The sequence below is a fragment of the Arachis hypogaea genome, chromosome 4 (genome assembly GCF_003086295.3).
Source record: "Arachis hypogaea cultivar Tifrunner chromosome 4, arahy.Tifrunner.gnm2.J5K5, whole genome shotgun sequence".
Lineage (NCBI taxonomy): Eukaryota > Viridiplantae > Streptophyta > Magnoliopsida > Fabales > Fabaceae > Arachis > Arachis hypogaea.
Window position 1 is genome coordinate 68,157,935 of NC_092039.1, and position 18,347 is coordinate 68,176,281.

An 18,347-nucleotide genomic window follows, 5' to 3' on the forward strand; every position below is an offset into this window, starting at 1 on the left:
GCACCACAAAGTAAGTAGGAAAGGCGAATGGCCCAACCTTGACAATCATGTCTTCAATCACGCCTGATGGGTATTTAATGGAGCCATCAGCAAGTTGGAGACATATCCGGGTTGGTTTAACTTCTTCAGTCAAACCAAGCTTTGTGATAATAGATGCAGGTATTAGGTTGATACTTGCCCCAAGATCACATAGAGCTTGCTTGGTACAAGTACCCTCTAATGTGCATGGTATCATAAAGCTTCCGGGATCTTTAAGCTTCTCAGGTAAGCTTTTCAGAATGACTGCACTGCATTTTTCAGTGAGGTAAACTTTTTCAGTTTTCCTCCAATCCTTCTTATGACTTAAGATCTCTTTCATGAACTTAGCATAAGAGGGTATTTGCTCAAGTGCCTCTGCAAACGAAATCTTTATTTCAAGAGTCCAGAGATAGTCTACAAAGCGGACAAATTGCTTATCCTGTTCCACTTGGCGGAGTTTCTGAGGATAAGGCATTTTGGCTTTGTATTCCTCAACCTTAGTTGCTGCAGGTTTATTGCCTACAGATGTAGGTTGAGAAGCCTTTTTAGAAGGGTTATTATTAGCACTTGTATGTGTCTGATCCCCCACTGGCATTTGAATGCCAGGGTGGAAGCTGGAGTAGCGTTAGACGCTAACTCCTCACCTGTTTCTGGCATCTGAACGCCAGAACTATGCTTCTTTTGGGTGTTCAACGCCAATTCCTTGCTTGTTTCTGGCGTTGAATGCCAGGACTGAACATGGTTTGGGCGTTCAGCGCCAGCTTCCCACCCATTTTCTGGCGTTTGAATGCCAGAATTATTCCTCTCTGGGCTCTTAATGTCCTCAGAGGGATTTTGGGTAGTTTGCTCATTTCTTGGCTTCCTGCTATCTTGAAGTGATGTTTTTAATGTTTTCCCACTTCTTAATTGAACTGCTTGGCACTCTTCTGTTATTTGTTTTGATAGCTGCTGTTCTATTTGCTTCAACTGTACTTCCATATTCATATTAGCCATTCTTGTTTCTTGTAATATCTCCTTGAATTCGGCTAACTGTTTTGTTAGAAAGTCTAATTGCTGATTGAATTCCGTAGCTTGTTCTGCAGGACTGAGTTCAACAGTCACTGTTTTAGCTTCTTCTTTCATGGAAGATTCAATGCTTAGGTACAGATGCTGATTTCTGGCAACTGTATCAATAAGCTCTTGAGCTTCTTCAATTGTTTTTCTCATATGTATAGATCCACCAGATGAGTGGTCTAGAGAAATCTGAGCTCTTTTTGTAAGCCCATAGTAGAAGATGTCTAACTGCACCCACTCTGAAAATATTTCAGAGGGGCATTTTCTTAGCATCTCTCTGTATCTCTCCCAGGCATCATAGAGAGATTCATTATCTCCTTGTTTAAAGCCTTGGATGTTCAGCCTTAGCTGTGTCATCTGTTTCGGAGGAAAATAGTGATTCAGGAATTTTTCTGACAGCTGTTTTCATGTCTTTATGCTGTCCTTAGGTTGGTTATTTAACCACCTCTTAGCTTAACCTTTTACAGCGAATGAAAACAGTAATAATCTGTAGACATCCTGATCTACTTCCTTATCATGTACTGTGTCAGTAATTTATAAAAATTATGCCAGAAACTCTGTAGGTTCTTCCTGTGGAAGACCGGAATACTGGCAACTTTGCTGCACCATGATGATAAGCTGAGGATTCAGCTCAAAACTACTGACTCCGATGGAGGGTATACAGATACTACTACCATATGAAGCAGTAATGGGGTTAGCATATGACCCCAGAATCCTTCTGGACTGTTCATTTCCACTTAGTTCCCTGATGGAGCAAGGGAGATGATATGGATGTAGATATTATTTATTTTATTATATATAAAAATTTATATTCGAAATAATAAAGTAAAATAAAATAAGATAAAATAAAAACAAAATAAAAATAAAAATAAAAAATTTGAAAATGTTTTGTGAAGATTTTTGAAAAAAATTGAAGAGAGGGAAAAAATGGTTAGGATATTTTTTAAAAAGATAATAAAATATTATTATTATATTTTTCTTTTTTCCTTTTTTTAAAAAAATCTTAAAAGGATAAGATTTGAAAAATTTTGAAATTGAAATCTGAATTTTTATAAAAAAAATTCGAAAAAGTAGCTTAAAAATAGTTAGAAAAGATTTTTTTTTTGAATTTTGAATTTTATGATAAAAGAGAAAAACACACAAAAGACACAAGACTTAAAATTTTTGGATCTAATGTTCCTTGTTTTCGAAAATTTTGGAGGGAAAACACCAAGGAACACCAAACTTAGAAATTTTAAGATCAAAACATAAAGAAGACTCAAGAACACTTTGAAGATTCACAAGAACAACAAGAACAAAAGAAAGAACACCAAACTTCAAATTTTTAGAAAACTTCAATAAAATTTTCGAAAATTATAAAAAAGACTAACAAGAAAACACCAAACTTAAAGTTTGGCACAAGAATTAATCAAAGAAAAATTATTTTTGAAAAAGTTTTAAAAAGAAGATACCCAATTGCCAAGAACATAAGCCAACGCTCTAGCCAACTGAGCTATAAATGTAACGTGTTTTAAAGATGTATTAGTTTTATAGATAAAAATAAATAAATTTTTTTTTAAAACTAATGTTTTGAAAAAGCACAAGAAAAACAAGAAAAGACACAGAACAAGACAAACCAAAGATCAAACAAGAAAAATTGACAAGAACAATTTGAAGATCAAGGAAAAACAAAGATCACTAATTCGAAAATTTAAAAGGGTAATATAAAATATGCAATTGACACCAAACTTAGAACAAGACACTAATTCACGAAAAATTAAAAATTAATAGGGACAAGTAATATTTTCAAAAAATTGAGGAGAAATTAAAGGACCCAAATTTAATGATTCTATAGCATCAATACTATATTCCTAATCTAAGCAACAAAATAAACCTTTAGTTGTTCAAACTCAAGCAATCCCGGCAACGGCGCCAAAATCTTGGTGCACGAAATTGTGATGCCAATATCAAAATCAAGATTTCTTACAACTTCGCACAACTAACCAGCAAGTGTACTGGGTCGTACAAGTAATACCTTACGTGAGTATGGGTCGAATCCCACGGAGATTGTTGGCTTGAAGCAAGCTATGGTTATTTTATTATTCTTAGTCAAGATATCAATTATAATTATCAGTTTGAATTACGAAAAATAAAAGAGCATAAAATAAATAATTGTTACTTAATAATGGAGAATATGTTGGAGTTTTAGAGATGCTTTGTCCTCTGAATCTCTGCAACATACTGCTTTCTTACTTTCAGAATTTGCAAGGCTCCTTCCATGGCTAGCTATATGTAGGGTGTCACCGTTGTCAATGGCTACTTCCCATCCTCTCAGTGAAAACGGTCCAAATGCTCTGTCACAGCACGGCTAATCAGCTGTTGGTCCTCGATCATGTCGGAATAGAATCCATTGATTCTTTTGCGTTTGTCATCACGCCCAACACTCGCGAGTTTGAAACTCGTCACAGTCATCCAATCCCAAAATCCTACTCGGAATACCACAGACAAGGTTTAGACTTTTTGGATTCTCATGAATGCCGCCATCAATTCCAACTTATACCACGAAGATTCTGATTAAGGAATCTAAGAGATACTCATTCAATCTGATGTAGAACGGAGGTGGTTGTCAGACACACGTTCATGGGGTGAGGAAGGTGATGAATGTCACGGATCATCACCTCCTTCATAGTGAAGCGCGAATGAACATCTTAGATAGGAACAAGCATATTTGAATGAGAAACAGAAATAATTGCATTAATTCATCGAGACGCTGTAGAGCTCCTCACCCCCAACAATGGGGTTTAGAGACACATGCTGCCAAAAGGTACAAATTTCAGATCTAAAAATGTCATGAGATACAAAATAAGTCTCTAAAAGTTGTTTAAATACTAATAAACTAGTAACCTAGGTTTACAGAGAATGAGTAAACTAAGATGGATAGTGCAGAAATCCACTTCTGGGGCCCACTTGATGTGGGGCTGAGACTTAAGTTTCTCACGTGCTTGGGCTATTTCTGGAGTTGAACGCCAAGTTGTAACGTGTTTCTGGCGTTCAACTCTGGTTCGTGACGTGTTTCTGGCGCTGGACGCCAGACTGCAACATGGAACTGGCGTTAAACGCCAGTTTACGTCATCTATCTTCGCGCAAAGTATGAACTATTATATATTGATGGAAAGCGCTGGATGTCTACTTTCCAACCCAATTGAGAGCGCACCAATTAGACTCCTGTAACTCCAAAAAATTCATTCCGAGTGCAGGGAGGTCAGAATCTAACAACATCAGCAGTCCTTTTTCAGCCTAAATCAGATTTTTGCTCAGCTCCCTCAATTTCAGCCAGAAAATACTTGAAATCACAGAAAAACACACAAACTCATAGTAAATTCCAGAAATATGATTTTTGCTTAAAAACTAATAAAATTCTCTTAAAAACTAATAAAAACATGCTAAAATCTACATGAAATTACCCCCAAAAAGCGTATAAAATATCCGCTCATCAAGAACCTGCTGGGCTTCCTCCTCTGAGACACAAGGCCTGATTATCCCATCTAAGCATCTCTTAAAGAGGTAGGGTTCATCCCACAAGTAGTATTTCGCATCATGAAAAAGTTTTCTGACTTGCTATTTGGTGTACTCTTTGGGGATGAATCTCATGGCTTTATAGTTTGCAATGTCTGCAAACTATGGTGCTCTTTGAACTGCAAAAAACTGCTCATCCAGGAAGTTCTCTGATACAACAGTAGAAGGAGGTGGCATACCCTCCTCAGGCTCGATCCTGGATAGATGGTCAGCCACCTGGTTCTCTGATCCCCTTCTGTCCCTGATCTCAATGTCAAATACCTGAAGGAGTAGCACCCATCTGATCAACCTTAGTTTAGAATCCTGCTTGGTTAGAATGTACTTAAGAGCATCATGGTCAATGAAAACAATAATCTTGGAACCAATTAAATAGGATCTGAACTTATCAATGGCATAGATAACTGCTAGTAGTTCCTTCTCTGTGGTGGTGTAGTTTCTTTGAGCATCATTCAAAATGCGACTAGCGTAATAAATGACATTCATAAGCTTATCATGTCTCTGCCCCAGAACTGCTCCAATGGCATAATCACTAGCATCGCACATTAGTTCGAACGAAAGGGTACAATTGGGTGCAAAAATGATAGGTGCAGAGACAAGCTTTGCTTTTAAAGTTTCGAAGGCATGCAGGCAATCTTTGCCGAAAATAAAAGGAGTGTCAGTAGCTAAAAGATTGCACAAAGATTTTACAATTTTGGAAAAGTCTTTTATATTAAAATAGAAAAGTAATAATATTATTCGATAGGAATAAACAGAGCTCCTAACCTAACCAGAAGGTTTACTTGCTCATGACTTACAAGAAAAACAAAGAAGAAGATCTGAAGTAATGTGTCTGTAAACCTAAGTGATATCTTCTTTAAATAGTAAATACTAGACCTAAAAGATGTTAATTTAAATTTAAAAGTTACAAGGATAAGATAAAATAAACTAAGGAGTGTTAAAATCCACTTTGGGACCACTTGGTGAGTGTTTGAACTGCTTCCTGGCCTTCAACTTTAATTCTGGGCGTTGAACGCCCATAGGAGAAGTGAGCTCGCTGGTTTTTGCTCCCTGGTTGGCGTTGAATACCAGTTTTGGGCATTCAACACTGGGGCTACTCTTTCTTGGGCGCTAAACGCCCAAGTTTAGAGAAAAAATAGTATAAGATGCTCACGCATCAGTAGGATTGCCTTCTCACTTTTCTCTAGAAATAATAACATGAGTCTTAGATCTAGTTAGAGAACCACCTAGAGAATAGAAAAGAATGCTCAAAATCAGGCTCAAGCATAGGCCATTGCTGAGAAAGTGAAAGAGAATGATGAGAATACTCACAACAAGAAGTCATAGCCGAAAGCTAACAACATTCTTATTGCCAAACTCAGATAGAAACCTCGGGACACTCTTATGCCAAGTCAGATGCCACCTGGATACCTAGCAAGAGACTCCCATCCATTTTTTTCGGAAATTATAAACAAGGTTGTCCCGAACAAATTCCAACATTCCACTGACATAGATGCCTATGATAGCACCTCCGATCCCAACACCACCCAGACGGTTTTGAAAATAGAATGGTCCTAGAAAGAGCTTCGAATGCCCTACAACGCAAAGGTTATCCTATGACACTAAACCCTAAACCTAACATAGTTCAATTTCCTCTCACCTAAGTGTATCTTCACATTCTAAGTGTAAGAACCCGATTTTCTAAACCTAACATAGTTCAATTTCCTCTCACCTAAGTGTATCTTCACATTGTAAGTGTAAGAACCCGATTTTCTGCATGGTAATTTTTGCGTATTTTCTAGTGGCGCAATTTTGAGTATTTTCAATACCATTGTGATTAATTATTCTACGGATTGATCTTTACCACAAGTTTAATCAATTGTCTTGATTAATCACCACATCTTTAATTTAATCAAAGAAAAACATAGATATATTATCTAGAAAATTAATACATAATCACACTTCTTAATCACTCTTTCTCTCTCCTCTAACTTAAACCACTCTCTCTCTCTACTTAACCACACTTAACTACATTCTCTCTTCTCTCACTGTGCTAGTCAAGTTCCCTCCAAGAGTTAGCCAAGCAATCAGATTCTTTTGTGAGCAATTAATAATGGTGAACATACAACTAAACAAGTGTAACATTGGTGGCAACATAACATCCTTTCATCCCACCTTAAGAAGGGAATAGCAAGATAGGAAGAGATCACCGAGAGTAGTGAGCGAGTAAGTGAGAACCAATAGTGAGAGGAAGACAAGAGCAGCTTCTCTTTATCTCATCACTATCATTCTTGAGTTTAGTAAGTAAAGCAAAGAGTGAAGAGCCAGCCATCCCTGAAGCTAGGAGGAGGAAGAACTAGCTTCACCAAACCCTTTTGTTTCATGAAAAATCAGCTAGGTAAGTAGAAACACCATCACTTTCTTCTCTTCATCCATTTGGTTCAAAGCCTTCTTCCTATACCTTATTTTGCTTCTTTGTTTCTAGCTTAATCAACCGCTCAAAACCCTTCAAGATCATCTAATGTAGCCACACATTCAAGCTAGAGGGTGAGAATTTTATTCTTGAATTGTGATCATGATTTTGGCCCTCATGGCCTTGTGATGTAAAAATTGTTTTCTTGATGATGTACTAGGATTCCTTGCCGAGAGAAAGCTAAGGACAGAATCTTAAGAAATATTGGATACCAAGAAAGTACGGGTTAGGCTAGATATAATCCTTTTGTGTGTGATTATATTGCTGGTATCTTTTGATGATAAATGTGTATGCATGATGATTATGATGATGATGTTTGCTATTTTATTGTGCAGAAAATTGATGTATATATGTACTTGTATGAATATGCGATATGAGACTAATGAGAATAATAAGATCTGAGCTCTTGGGGCTGTGATACATAGATAAACAAGTTTAAGTAACTAAAAGAGGATAAAATCAGGAGTTAATCAGGGTTAGAAGTCTAGGAAAGTAAAAATGACCATGAAGAGTCCAAATTAGATGCTACAGAATTTGTTGTAGCAGTTCAAATAACTTCCTTGAATTTCTGCTCTCAATCTAGACATCCAAAAATAATGAAACTAGGTTTTTATGAAACCTTGAGAAGTCTATTTCATTTTCTTAAAATTTCATAAATTTTTGAAGTTGTAGAGTGGAAGATGTGACTTTTTAGATTTTGTTGTTCACTGCTAAAAAATCAGTTTTTCAGATTTTATATTAGTAACTTCAACTCTGCTTATCTCTTAATTAAAATAATTTTTTAGTTAGTTCCAAAGACAAATAAAAGATTGGGATGTCTATATTGATGAGTTTAATTTTCAGAGCAATTCAATTTTTAGATTGAAAGTTATGTCACTAGAAAAGTGATAAGCTCATTATTTGGTCTAGACAGTATTAGACTGAGTTAGGAGTTACACCAGTAACTTGGTAGAATTACTGGTATCAATATAGAAATTCAATTGGTATGCAACTAACTTTAGGTGAAATTTTAGAGTATCTAGTTTGTACCTTAAAATTCTCATAATTATTGGAGTTTTGGACTAAAAGTTATGAATTTTGGAAAATTAACACTTTCTGCATTAAAAACAGAATTTTCTGTTTTAAACCAGTAACTTCTCATGTGCATAACTTCCACTTTTGGATGTGTTTTTGGGTTCAATCAGTGGCCAATGAAAGCGTAGGATGACTAGTATGTCCAGTTAAAATTTGAGATGATTGGAGTTTTAGAGAAAAAGTTATGGTGCTGAAACTAATATTTTTCAGCTGGTGCTGAAATAAGCCGGCCACGCTATATAATAAACGTCTGTTGTTGTTGGTTTGACAAGGAAAGCTGTTGGTATGACAAAAGGAAATCAGGAAGTAAGTGGAAATAGCAGAATACAGTAATTGGTCAGGATAGTGTCGGATAATTAAAGAATGGTGTCGGGTAATTAAATCAAAAAGTTTGTATAAACTGAAGTGGTTATAACTTGTTAATTTTTATTACAATTGGGTTTTTCCTTTTTTTGTTACAGTGAGATTTTTTGATAAGCAGGTATATTGGGCTTATATTGTGTAGGAATGATCCAATATTTTGAAAATAAACATTTTAATACTAATACATTAACTAATACTCCTACATAAATTAGCTAACTTAGTTCATAAATTCAAGAAAAAAAACTTACTTCATAAATTCTTATTTAATAATAAATGGTTAAATTGTTATCAAATAAACTAAATATTTTATCTTTTAAAATATCAACTAAACTAACGTATTTACAGATCGAATTTTTAATTTTTTAATATTATAAAATATTTTTTATTGATTTAAATTGGTTATCCTCTAATACACATTGAATCAACCTATTAACAATGATTTAATACAGTTAATTGAATAATAACATTCTCACTCATTTAACGAAACATAATCTAATTAATTTTATTTTTAAATTATAAAATTAAATTTTTTTATAATTTTTATTTTTAAATCATTTAATTCATACTCAATTTTTTTCTAATTTTAAATTAATATTTATTAATTTTAAAATTATAAGACAACTTTTTTTTCCAAAATCAAATATATATCACTAACAATATAAGCACATTGTATGGCTACATTTATTTTCATATTGCGTACTTACTGCATACTACTAATTTTAATTAAATAAAAAAAATTAAGCATAACAAATATTTGAAGCATTACAAAGATTTATTATAACTATGTTAGAAAATGAGTGATATAATAACTATGTTGTCTAGTCCAATTTATAATTTTCATCAAATTTCTAAATTTTGTTCTTATAATTAATACTACAACTATATAAATATCAAGGTGTGGCATATATACTTACAAGCCATTCACGTTGTCCTCGTAATCCTTCAAACACATTTAGTGTGTATAGTGTAATGGAAGTGCAATATGAAAATTAACGTAGCCATACAATGTGCTTGTATTGTTAGTGACGTATATTTGTTATGTTTTATTTTTTATTTAATTAAATAAAAAATAAATATTTAAAATTAGTAATATGCAGTAAGTACGCAATATGAAAATAAACATAGTCATACAATGTGTTTATATTGCTAGTGATATATATTTGGTTTTTGGAAAAAAAAAGTTGTCTTATAATTTTAAAATTAATAAATATTAATTTAAAATTAGGAAAAAATTGAGTATGAATTAAATGATTTAAAAATAAAAACTATAAAAAAAATTTAATTTTATAATTTAAAAATAAAATTAATTAGATTGTGTTTCGTTAAATGAGTGAAAATGTTATTATTCAATTAACTGTATTGGAGGATAACCAATTTAAATCAGTAAAAAAATATTTTATAATATTAAAAAATTAAAAGTTCAATTTGTAAATATATTATTTTAGTTGATATTTTGAAAAATAAAATATTTAGTTTATTTGATAACAATTTAATCATTTATTATTAAATAAGAATTTATGAAGTAAGTTTTTTTTTCTTGAATTTATGAACTAAGTTAGTTAATTTATGTAGGAATATTAGTTAATGTATTAGTATTAAAGTGTTTATTTTCAAAATATTGGATCATTCCTACACAATGTAAGTCCAGTCTACCTACTTACCAAAAAATCTCACTGTAACAAAAAATGGCAAAACCCAATTGTAATAAAAATTAACAAGCTATAACCACCTCAATTTATACAAATTTTTTGGTTTAATTACCAACACCATGCTGACTAATTACTGTATTATGCTTTTTCCACTTACCTTTTGATTTTCCCTTGTCACACGAACAGCTTCCCTTGTCACACAAACAGCAACATGCGTTTATTATATAGCGTAGCCAGCTCATTTCAGCACCTGCTAAAAAATATTAGTTTCAGCACCTTAGTTATACCATTTTCAAGAAGCTATGTCCGTAGACAGTTGAACCAGTGTACACAGGACATGCAGTGATTTTACGGAATTTCTACTATCACATTTTATTTGTGTTTGTGTTATTAATTTAAGTAAAGATTTTTATGTAGAATTGAACATTTGATGATTATGTTGTTTATGGGACAATTGTGTTGTTTGTAGGATGATATTGAATTTTTAATTTGCATGTTGATTAAGTTATATAATAATATTGTATATTTGTGAAAATCTTTGAGTAGAGTCAAATACCCATGGGTTGACTGCAGGTAGGATTAGGACTTGGTTGTTCTCAACCTGTGAATAGAATAGAATTGAGTTTTAGTAACAAATTCAACTCGCAAATAGGATTAGCGTTGGATTCAAATCTTACCCTATCCTATCCATTGTTACTCATTGATCATGGTATCAGAATCTCAGTTTAAGAATGTCATCTGCAAAATAGACTTTATAGAGATGTTCCTTCTTGTTAACAATTTAAGAGTGCCGAATGACCATCAAGAAAAGTTAATTATAAATAAAACTTTTTGAATTGAAGCAACGAAGAGCTTGAAACGTCTATTTTTATTTTTGAACTAATTCAAAGGAAGGCTAATAAAGCTGCATTTATGATAGTGAAAAAATCCTGCTACATTTGATATGAATTTAGTGGAGTGGCTATGCCGAAATAATGTTATATAGTTGGCTTTTATGAGCAAGGTTTTGAGAACCGAATCCATCATCGAACCACTGTAGTTACTAATTCACTGGTTTACTGGTTCAATCGATTTGATCTTGATTCAACCGATAAAATCGTTTTATAATAAAATAATAATAAAATATAAATAAACATACTAAAATATAATTATAGTCTGATATAAATTTTAAAATATCATCCAAATAAAAAGTACTACATAAACCACAATGTTATAATCTTATTCAAAGACAAACTCAAAAGTCAAATAACAAAAAAAAAAATATAAAATGCCAACATCTAAATTTGTCAACAGCTAAACATAAACTGCCATGTTTTGTAAATATGGAGCAGAACCACCAAACAACTTCCACCATTCATCTACAAGTTACAATCTCATAACCATATTATTTGTTATCAAATTAAGAAAATAAAAGCATAAAATAAGTGTATAGATACATGGCTGCAATCACACTCCTCTATCATTCATATATGTTTGTGCATGTTTTCTGACATGATTGTAAATAGATTGAGAAGCAAGCAGTGTGAAACTATTTGGGTTCTAAAATGGTATTTTATCTCCAATAAATAAATATTGATGCTGAATTATGTTAAAACTCAGTTCAACTTTTACTTTAGTCCTTAGCTCCTTATTCCTTATCCTTTGATTAGAGTTATAGTGGATTTTAGGATTAATCAAGGAATATTTAAGTTGATATCATATATACTTGTTCATGATCAACAATTGAATTGTAGAACTAATTCAATTTATATGACTACGAATAAGAATGGCATGCGACTTGGCAATCTGTGTCAGAGTAGACACTAATCCAATAACAATCGTATGTAACAATACAATCCAATAACAATATTACAGACTTACAGCAACCCATTAATCTCAACATAGATAATTAGACTCCAATACACAATAAAAAAATTAACAACAGCAAGGTTAGAATCAAGAATATCATAATTAAATCACAAATTAACTACCAAACTAAAACCACAATTACAGTGAGACAATAAAAAATTAACAGCAGCAAGGTTGGAATCAAGAATATTAGAATCAAATCACAGATTAACTGATTAACTAACAAACTAAAACCACAATTACAGTTACAAAAATAAAAATACCTTCGAGGGAAGGGTTGCGATGGAACAGAGCTGACTCCGCTGAAGGTATGGAGACGGTGGAACAGAGCTGGCGCGATGGGAGAGTGGCTGCATAATAGAGGCACGAGGCGCGGCGGGACAGTGGCTTCGAAATTCAATCGGTGGTGAAGATGACAGTAGTGGGGAAAGCCGCTTTCAGAAGTTGACGGCGGCAGTAACAGGGCGGTGACTGGACGGAAGTGAGGGAGTGAGGGAGGAGCTTGAGATGAGAAGAAGGCAGAGTGAGTGAGTGAGTGAGTGAGTGCTACAGTTTGGTTAGGGTTTCTTTGAAGTGAGAAATGGCGCTGTTTGGAGAAATTCCCCGTTTCGATTCGACCAACTGGTTCTCAGCCGATTCGGCAATTCAACAACGATTTTTAAATCTAGTTATTATAATTTCTAACCGAACTGCAAATCTTATCGGTTCACAGTTCGACCAAATGATTCGAACTGATTTTCAGAACCTTGTTTTTGAGTAACACTGCTTCTTAAAAGTCCAGTATAGTTTCAGTTTGTCTTCATCTTTTTTTACCCTTTTCGGATCTATGTTCACCAAGAAAAAAAAACGAAAAAACACTCTTGTTTGAATGTTGTGAACTTGAAGATAACTGACCCACAAAGAAAATCTCTAGGGTGTGTATAGTTGGAGGAATTATAAATAATTCTTATAAATTTTAAAATGAAAATATCATATTTTCATATTTAGTTCAAAATTTGAAAAGCTATTCCTAAACAAATTTGATTCCGAAATCCAAACATTATTTCAATTCCTACCTTGCCCTTGGATATCTTTAATTCCCATAGAAATGAAATTTTTATAACAATGTAATACTTCACCCACACACAAATGGAGTTTCCAATTGCCAAGGTGGGATTCTTATCCTCATTGTCGTCAAAAAGCACAAGAAATCCATGAAACACTACATAGGGACATGTTTTCATGTTGAGTAGTTTTTTCACTTTGTGCTTAACCAAAAGGGATTATCGAAATGTAGAATGGAATATGCTTCCAAAGAGCCCATTGGGAAATGTAATCAAAGGGATGTAATATTAGTGCCTGAGATTAACCAAAAACAAATCAGCTGGCTTCTACAATGATGGTCCAAATGTTAGAATCTGCCACTTCAATAACAAAACCTGAAACTTGCATTTACAATGCAAACAATAGTACAATACAACATAAGACATATCCCTGAAATTGAAAAATCGCTATTGTTTAGATGCATAAACAATGCATCACAAGACACTAGTCTAAAGTCTAAACTTTTCTTTCTTCCTGATCATGAACTAAAAATAAAATGGGTAGAAACACCTTTCCATCAGGACAGGATCATTTGAGTAGAGAACTTAACAAGAGGGCTAGACAACAAGAAATAACTGTCCTACTTATTATGTGCCCAAACAGGAAGAGAGAAAACACATATTGAAGCGTAGCCTCAAGAAACAGTGCTTCAGTGGGTGGCTTGACTTGGAATATGATCCACACCACCACCACGACTTGATGAAAAGATGGCTATTGCTGCCACCTATGGACGATTAGGCATGCCGCGTCCCCTTCCTCTTCCAGCATAGCCATAACCATAACCCCTTCCATAATAACCACCGCCTCGAGAGCGTCCACCACGGCCAGGACCACGGCCTCCCCAGCCACCACGGTGCCTTGAAAAATCACCAAAAGTCTGCAACACAAAGGTAGTATAAAAATTGAACATTGTCCATGAAAATGAGGTCAAACCAAAATATATATTACCTCAGTATCGATCTTGATTTGTTCAGAATATCTAACCCTTCCGTTTTGCGAGTCATGATCAAGGGCGTTACATGAAAGCTTGTCGAAGAAATCATCCTTGTTATAAACAGGCTGTGGAAACAATGAAAAAACAGTCATAGGATAACAAATTACATTCTCAACATAATTGACAGCATTCAGTTACACAGTGGTAAGAAAATTTACCTTAACGTCCATTTTTGATGTATCACCATTGTCTTCATCTTGACTATCATCTTCATCGCTGGCGTCCTCGCCATCTCTATCTTTCGAATGGGACTTATTGCTTTTACCTAGATGACCCCATACTTCATCCTTTTTGAACTTCTCATTCATTGCCATGAAATCAAAGTCTTCAGTGAATTTTGCAACTGGACGTGAACCCTGTAAAGCATTAACCCAAGTTTACAATACCTAAAATGGGTGTTACAATCTCGGAAGTTATCTATGTAAAAGCATCAATTTAGTGAGAGGGCAACAACAGGCATAGTTAGTCATCTCATCAAATTGCTCAACATCCAATCGAATAAAAAAAAATTTCCAACACCACGACAAGTTAAAAGTGTGTAAATTCTAAAGTTAAAAGCATAACTACCATATTGCCCCAAAACAATCCTGAAATTAACTTGAAAATTCAAAAATCTGATAACAAGTCAGGTTAGCATGATGCAATAAAAAGAAAGTGTTGAGTAGAGCATTACCCCTGTCCCCCTTCCTCTTCCACCTCCACTTCCACGTCCCCTGTATCCATATCCATGTTGAGTATGCATAGGAGCTCCCCCAGGCTTAAGAACCATGAACAATTATGTCAAGAGCATTTTCCCAGATAAAAAACAAAATGATAATATGCTCAACTATTTTGGTTGCCGCTATTACTGAAACTAAAAACAGCAACCCAATAAAATCTGTGATATCATTTAAGTAATTAACAAGAGAGAGAAAGAAAAGTACCCTGTGATTAGGTCGTGACGTTACTGGCAGTGGCAGTATTGGTGGCTGAGTTTCAGCAGAAACTGGCACAGATGTCTCTGGAGGTAATGTTGATGACACAGGAACCACCTCAACATCCTTATGAGGAGTTTGAGAAGGCTGAGATGAAGATACTACAGTTGGTCCAGACTGCAACAGTTGACCTGGTGTTACCAGAGGTGGGGCTGGTGCTTCCATATGGATAGAATTTGATGATCCAACAAGGCCAGGGGTTAGTGGGGATGCATTTTGATATAGCATGCTTGGACCTGAAATTGCATTAGGTCTGTTGACTGGTGGTACTATAGCACCTATATCGGGAGCACCATTAGTAAAAGGAGTCAATGATGGTAGGTTAGTGGTGACTGGGGCTGCTGGTAGCGAAACAGCAGCAATATTGTTTGGAACTGATACTGTCAAAGCTTCCGGTGCAAGAGTAGCAGAAGGAGCTGGTAGCAAAGTTGATGGCATATTAGATGGAAGTATAGAAGTGGCAGTCACACTAGCAGAAATAGCATTCAATGGGGGTAAAGTTGATGGGAGATTAGATGGAGGTATAGAAGTGGCTGTTACACTGGCAGAACTAGTACCCAATGGGAGCAAAGCTGATGGGAGTTCTGGCAAATTTGATGGTGCACCTGGCAAAGAAGGACTATAATTGGGAAACTGCATTGGCTGTTGCATAGATGAAGGCATCGATAACCCAGGTGGTGGTCGAAGCAAAGATTGCTGTTGTAACTGAGGTAGCCCATTTGGAGCACCATAATATCCCTGCCAATACATTGGTGGCATAGCAAGCCCACCACCATTTGAATTTGGGGCATTTGGAGAAGCTCCCCATGATCCTATGTTCCCTCCAGGTTGATATAAAGGTAAGGTTCCTTGATAATTTGATCCATGGAGTCCTAGCTGTGTGTTTTGAGAACTAAAATCTGTCAAAGATCCAGTTACAGGAGGTAAATTTGTAGATGTGCTGGTGACTGGGCGAGGATACTGAGACTGCAAGGCAATTTCACATGTTAGTATGTGATTTTAGTTCAATGCATTTTGTATTCAAAAAGCTGCTCATCAACCTGAATAATAGCTGGATCAGCATTTATTGGTGGTGTAGGCTGGACAGGTGGAGAAGATTTAACTTGTAAATCCTGCAAAAAGAATTAACAGATGTTTCAACCAATCTGGTTCATATAAATTATTCAATGTCGTCATGCAGTAACATATAGCAGGCGTTGTGTAATAACATCATCAGAATATCCGATAAAATGGCATAAGAAAAATCTGAATAAGCTTCTTCCCTAGTTCACTTCAATGTAAGGATACATGATTTGCTGGCAAATACCAGAAATAAACCTCTACAAGTCGTCCCATTATTCCAATTACCCATTATTGGGGATGAAGATAAATGCCACAATTTTTGCATCAATTACCCATTATTCCAATTCTCGTATTATCAAGTCGTCCCAGAGAAAAAAAAATATCACACAATCACATGCAGTTATTTCCAAAGCAAATTAACACAACAGGCAACACATCATTAGCTATTCAATAAGGTGCTCGAATTTGATCTGTATATGATACCTTGATGTCAGTCCCACGGAATAATATATACTCGTACACCTTGTCACTTGGAGGAATCTGTGGACCATCTTTCTTTCTTCCTTCAGTTCCAAAAGATCGCACTGCACCACAGACAAGCCCGAAGACAAAGTATCAGTTCACCAAAGCTGCTTTTGACAGTGAATAATATATGAAGAAACTTTTGCCATTGAGTAATTAAGTAAACACCAAAGAACTAACAGTAATAATAGAATTCAATGTTGAAACATGACTTGAAAAGGAAATTCAATTTCATACATTCAAATTCATGACATCAACTACCATGGCCTTCATGTTCTTCATAACCCGTATAACACATTCTAATCAGAAAAAAGAACTACTCTCTACTGCTGCCCTTACAGTATCATGGGACAGTTCTTACTGACACATAACTACAGACTCACAAGTCACAAGTCACAATCATAATATTAAGAGGGGCGCCAAAGGGAAACCCCAACTAAATGTCCAAAAGCGAATTCGTCCTCCACTGAGAACGAGAATCACAGGTAATAAAGAAAGTAACGCAACTTAGAAAATCTAAAGCCCGGACGGATTATCACAAAGCATTCAAATCACTGAAAAAACACTACAATACATTACAGAAAACACAACTTTCAATTTTAAGTAAGCGAAGCTCAAACAAAACAGCAATTTGGAGCACTTGCCTACCTCCAGAACAAATAATCATTGTACCCAGAAGCTTCACTAACCCTTTTCCCATTAATAGTCAGATAAGAAAAACTGTACAATCACACAATAAACAAATAAAAATTCCACGGAACAGCAAGAGAAGCATAACAATTCATAAACCTAAAACCTAGACAAGCCACCACAAAGCTTCCAAACCAACTAAAAGCAGAATGACAAGAAGCATATACCATCATACGAAGCTTTCAGATTCAAACTCATGCTCAATCCACACAAGAAAACGACACCCCTACTTCCAAAACTAATAAAATAAATAAATAAATGAAAATCCAACTCTTCATTGGAACACCCCAAAACAACATAAAACTCATGAATTTCAAAATTATATTCTGTTACCATTATTGTCAAGGATCTGGGACACAGAAAACCAAATTCAGCAGAAAATTGAAAGGGTTTTGAGAAGAAGTACCGTTTCTGAGGCCAATACTGGACTCATCGGTGTTGATGTTGTAAAGAACACCTTCGTATCTGATCTCGCTCTTGGAGGTCAAGCTGATCAAGCAGCCAATGTAGGAATCTGCGGCAGAACTCGAGCGAGAAGAGGTAGTGTCGGAAGCCATAGCCTTAGCCTGCGAGGGAGAGAACAAAAACCATAAACTGAGGTGTGCTGGGCCTGTGACCGAAGAATGAATTAGGGTTCAATCGGTGTTCGCTGGGTTAGTGGAAAAGAGTATATTTGGGGGAATAGGAAGAGAAAGCATCACAAAAGAAATTAAATTAAATTAAAGGGTGATTAAGGATGGAAATAGGTTATCCAAAATCCAAACCCTTAAACACAGCGTGAATTCGCTCTGGATTAGTCTTTAATTTTTTATATTAAAAAATACTTACAAATAAAAAAAATTAAATTTATTTATAAATTAAAAATTTGTTTATAAATTAATTTAATTAGCCTGTTTAATTCCACTAAAATATACATGAATATATAAATAATTTTTTAATAATTAAAAGTTATTAAATTTTATAAATTTCGTTATATTTTATGATAAAAGATTTGTATATTTTAAATATTTTAA

The 18,347-nt window shown here is 34.6% G+C and overlaps 1 protein-coding gene and 1 long non-coding RNA gene across 2 annotated transcripts; both read right to left on the reverse strand.

The window, feature by feature from the left end:
- Positions 1-10,075: 10,075 nt before the first annotated feature.
- On the reverse strand, positions 10,076-12,804 carry LOC140184439 (uncharacterized). Its single transcript, XR_011881138.1, has 4 exons — positions 12,273-12,804; positions 10,839-10,911; positions 10,718-10,762; positions 10,076-10,411 (listed from the first exon to the last, which is right to left on the reverse strand). It is a non-coding gene; the product is annotated as an uncharacterized lncRNA (long non-coding RNA).
- A 593-nt stretch (positions 12,805-13,397) lies between these two features.
- LOC112796811 (protein decapping 5) lies at positions 13,398-18,108 on the reverse strand. The gene is made up of 8 exons (XM_025839436.3): positions 17,741-18,108; positions 16,606-16,706; positions 16,101-16,172; positions 15,010-16,026; positions 14,760-14,843; positions 14,245-14,442; positions 14,041-14,151; positions 13,398-13,969 (listed from the first exon to the last, which is right to left on the reverse strand). The coding sequence occupies exons 1-8, from the start codon at positions 17,889-17,891 to the stop codon at positions 13,817-13,819; spliced, it is 1,887 nt and encodes a 628-aa protein (XP_025695221.1). The 5' UTR covers positions 17,892-18,108; the 3' UTR covers positions 13,398-13,816.
- Between the last annotated feature and the right edge of the window lie 239 nt (positions 18,109-18,347).

Bases quoted from the DNA above. Each gene is read 5' to 3' on its own strand.
- LOC112796811 (XM_025839436.3), bottom strand. From the start codon at position 17,891: ATGGCTTCCGACACTACCTCTTCTCGCTCGAGTTCTGCCGCAGATTCC. The intron at 16,707-17,740 runs GTACTTCTTCTC...TCTGTGGTGCAG, and splicing joins CAGTATTGGCCTCAGAAACG to TGCGATCTTTTGGAACTGAA. The intron at 14,152-14,244 runs GTAAATTTTCTT...TTGTTTCCACAG, and splicing joins CATCAAAAATGGACGTTAAG to CCTGTTTATAACAAGGATGA.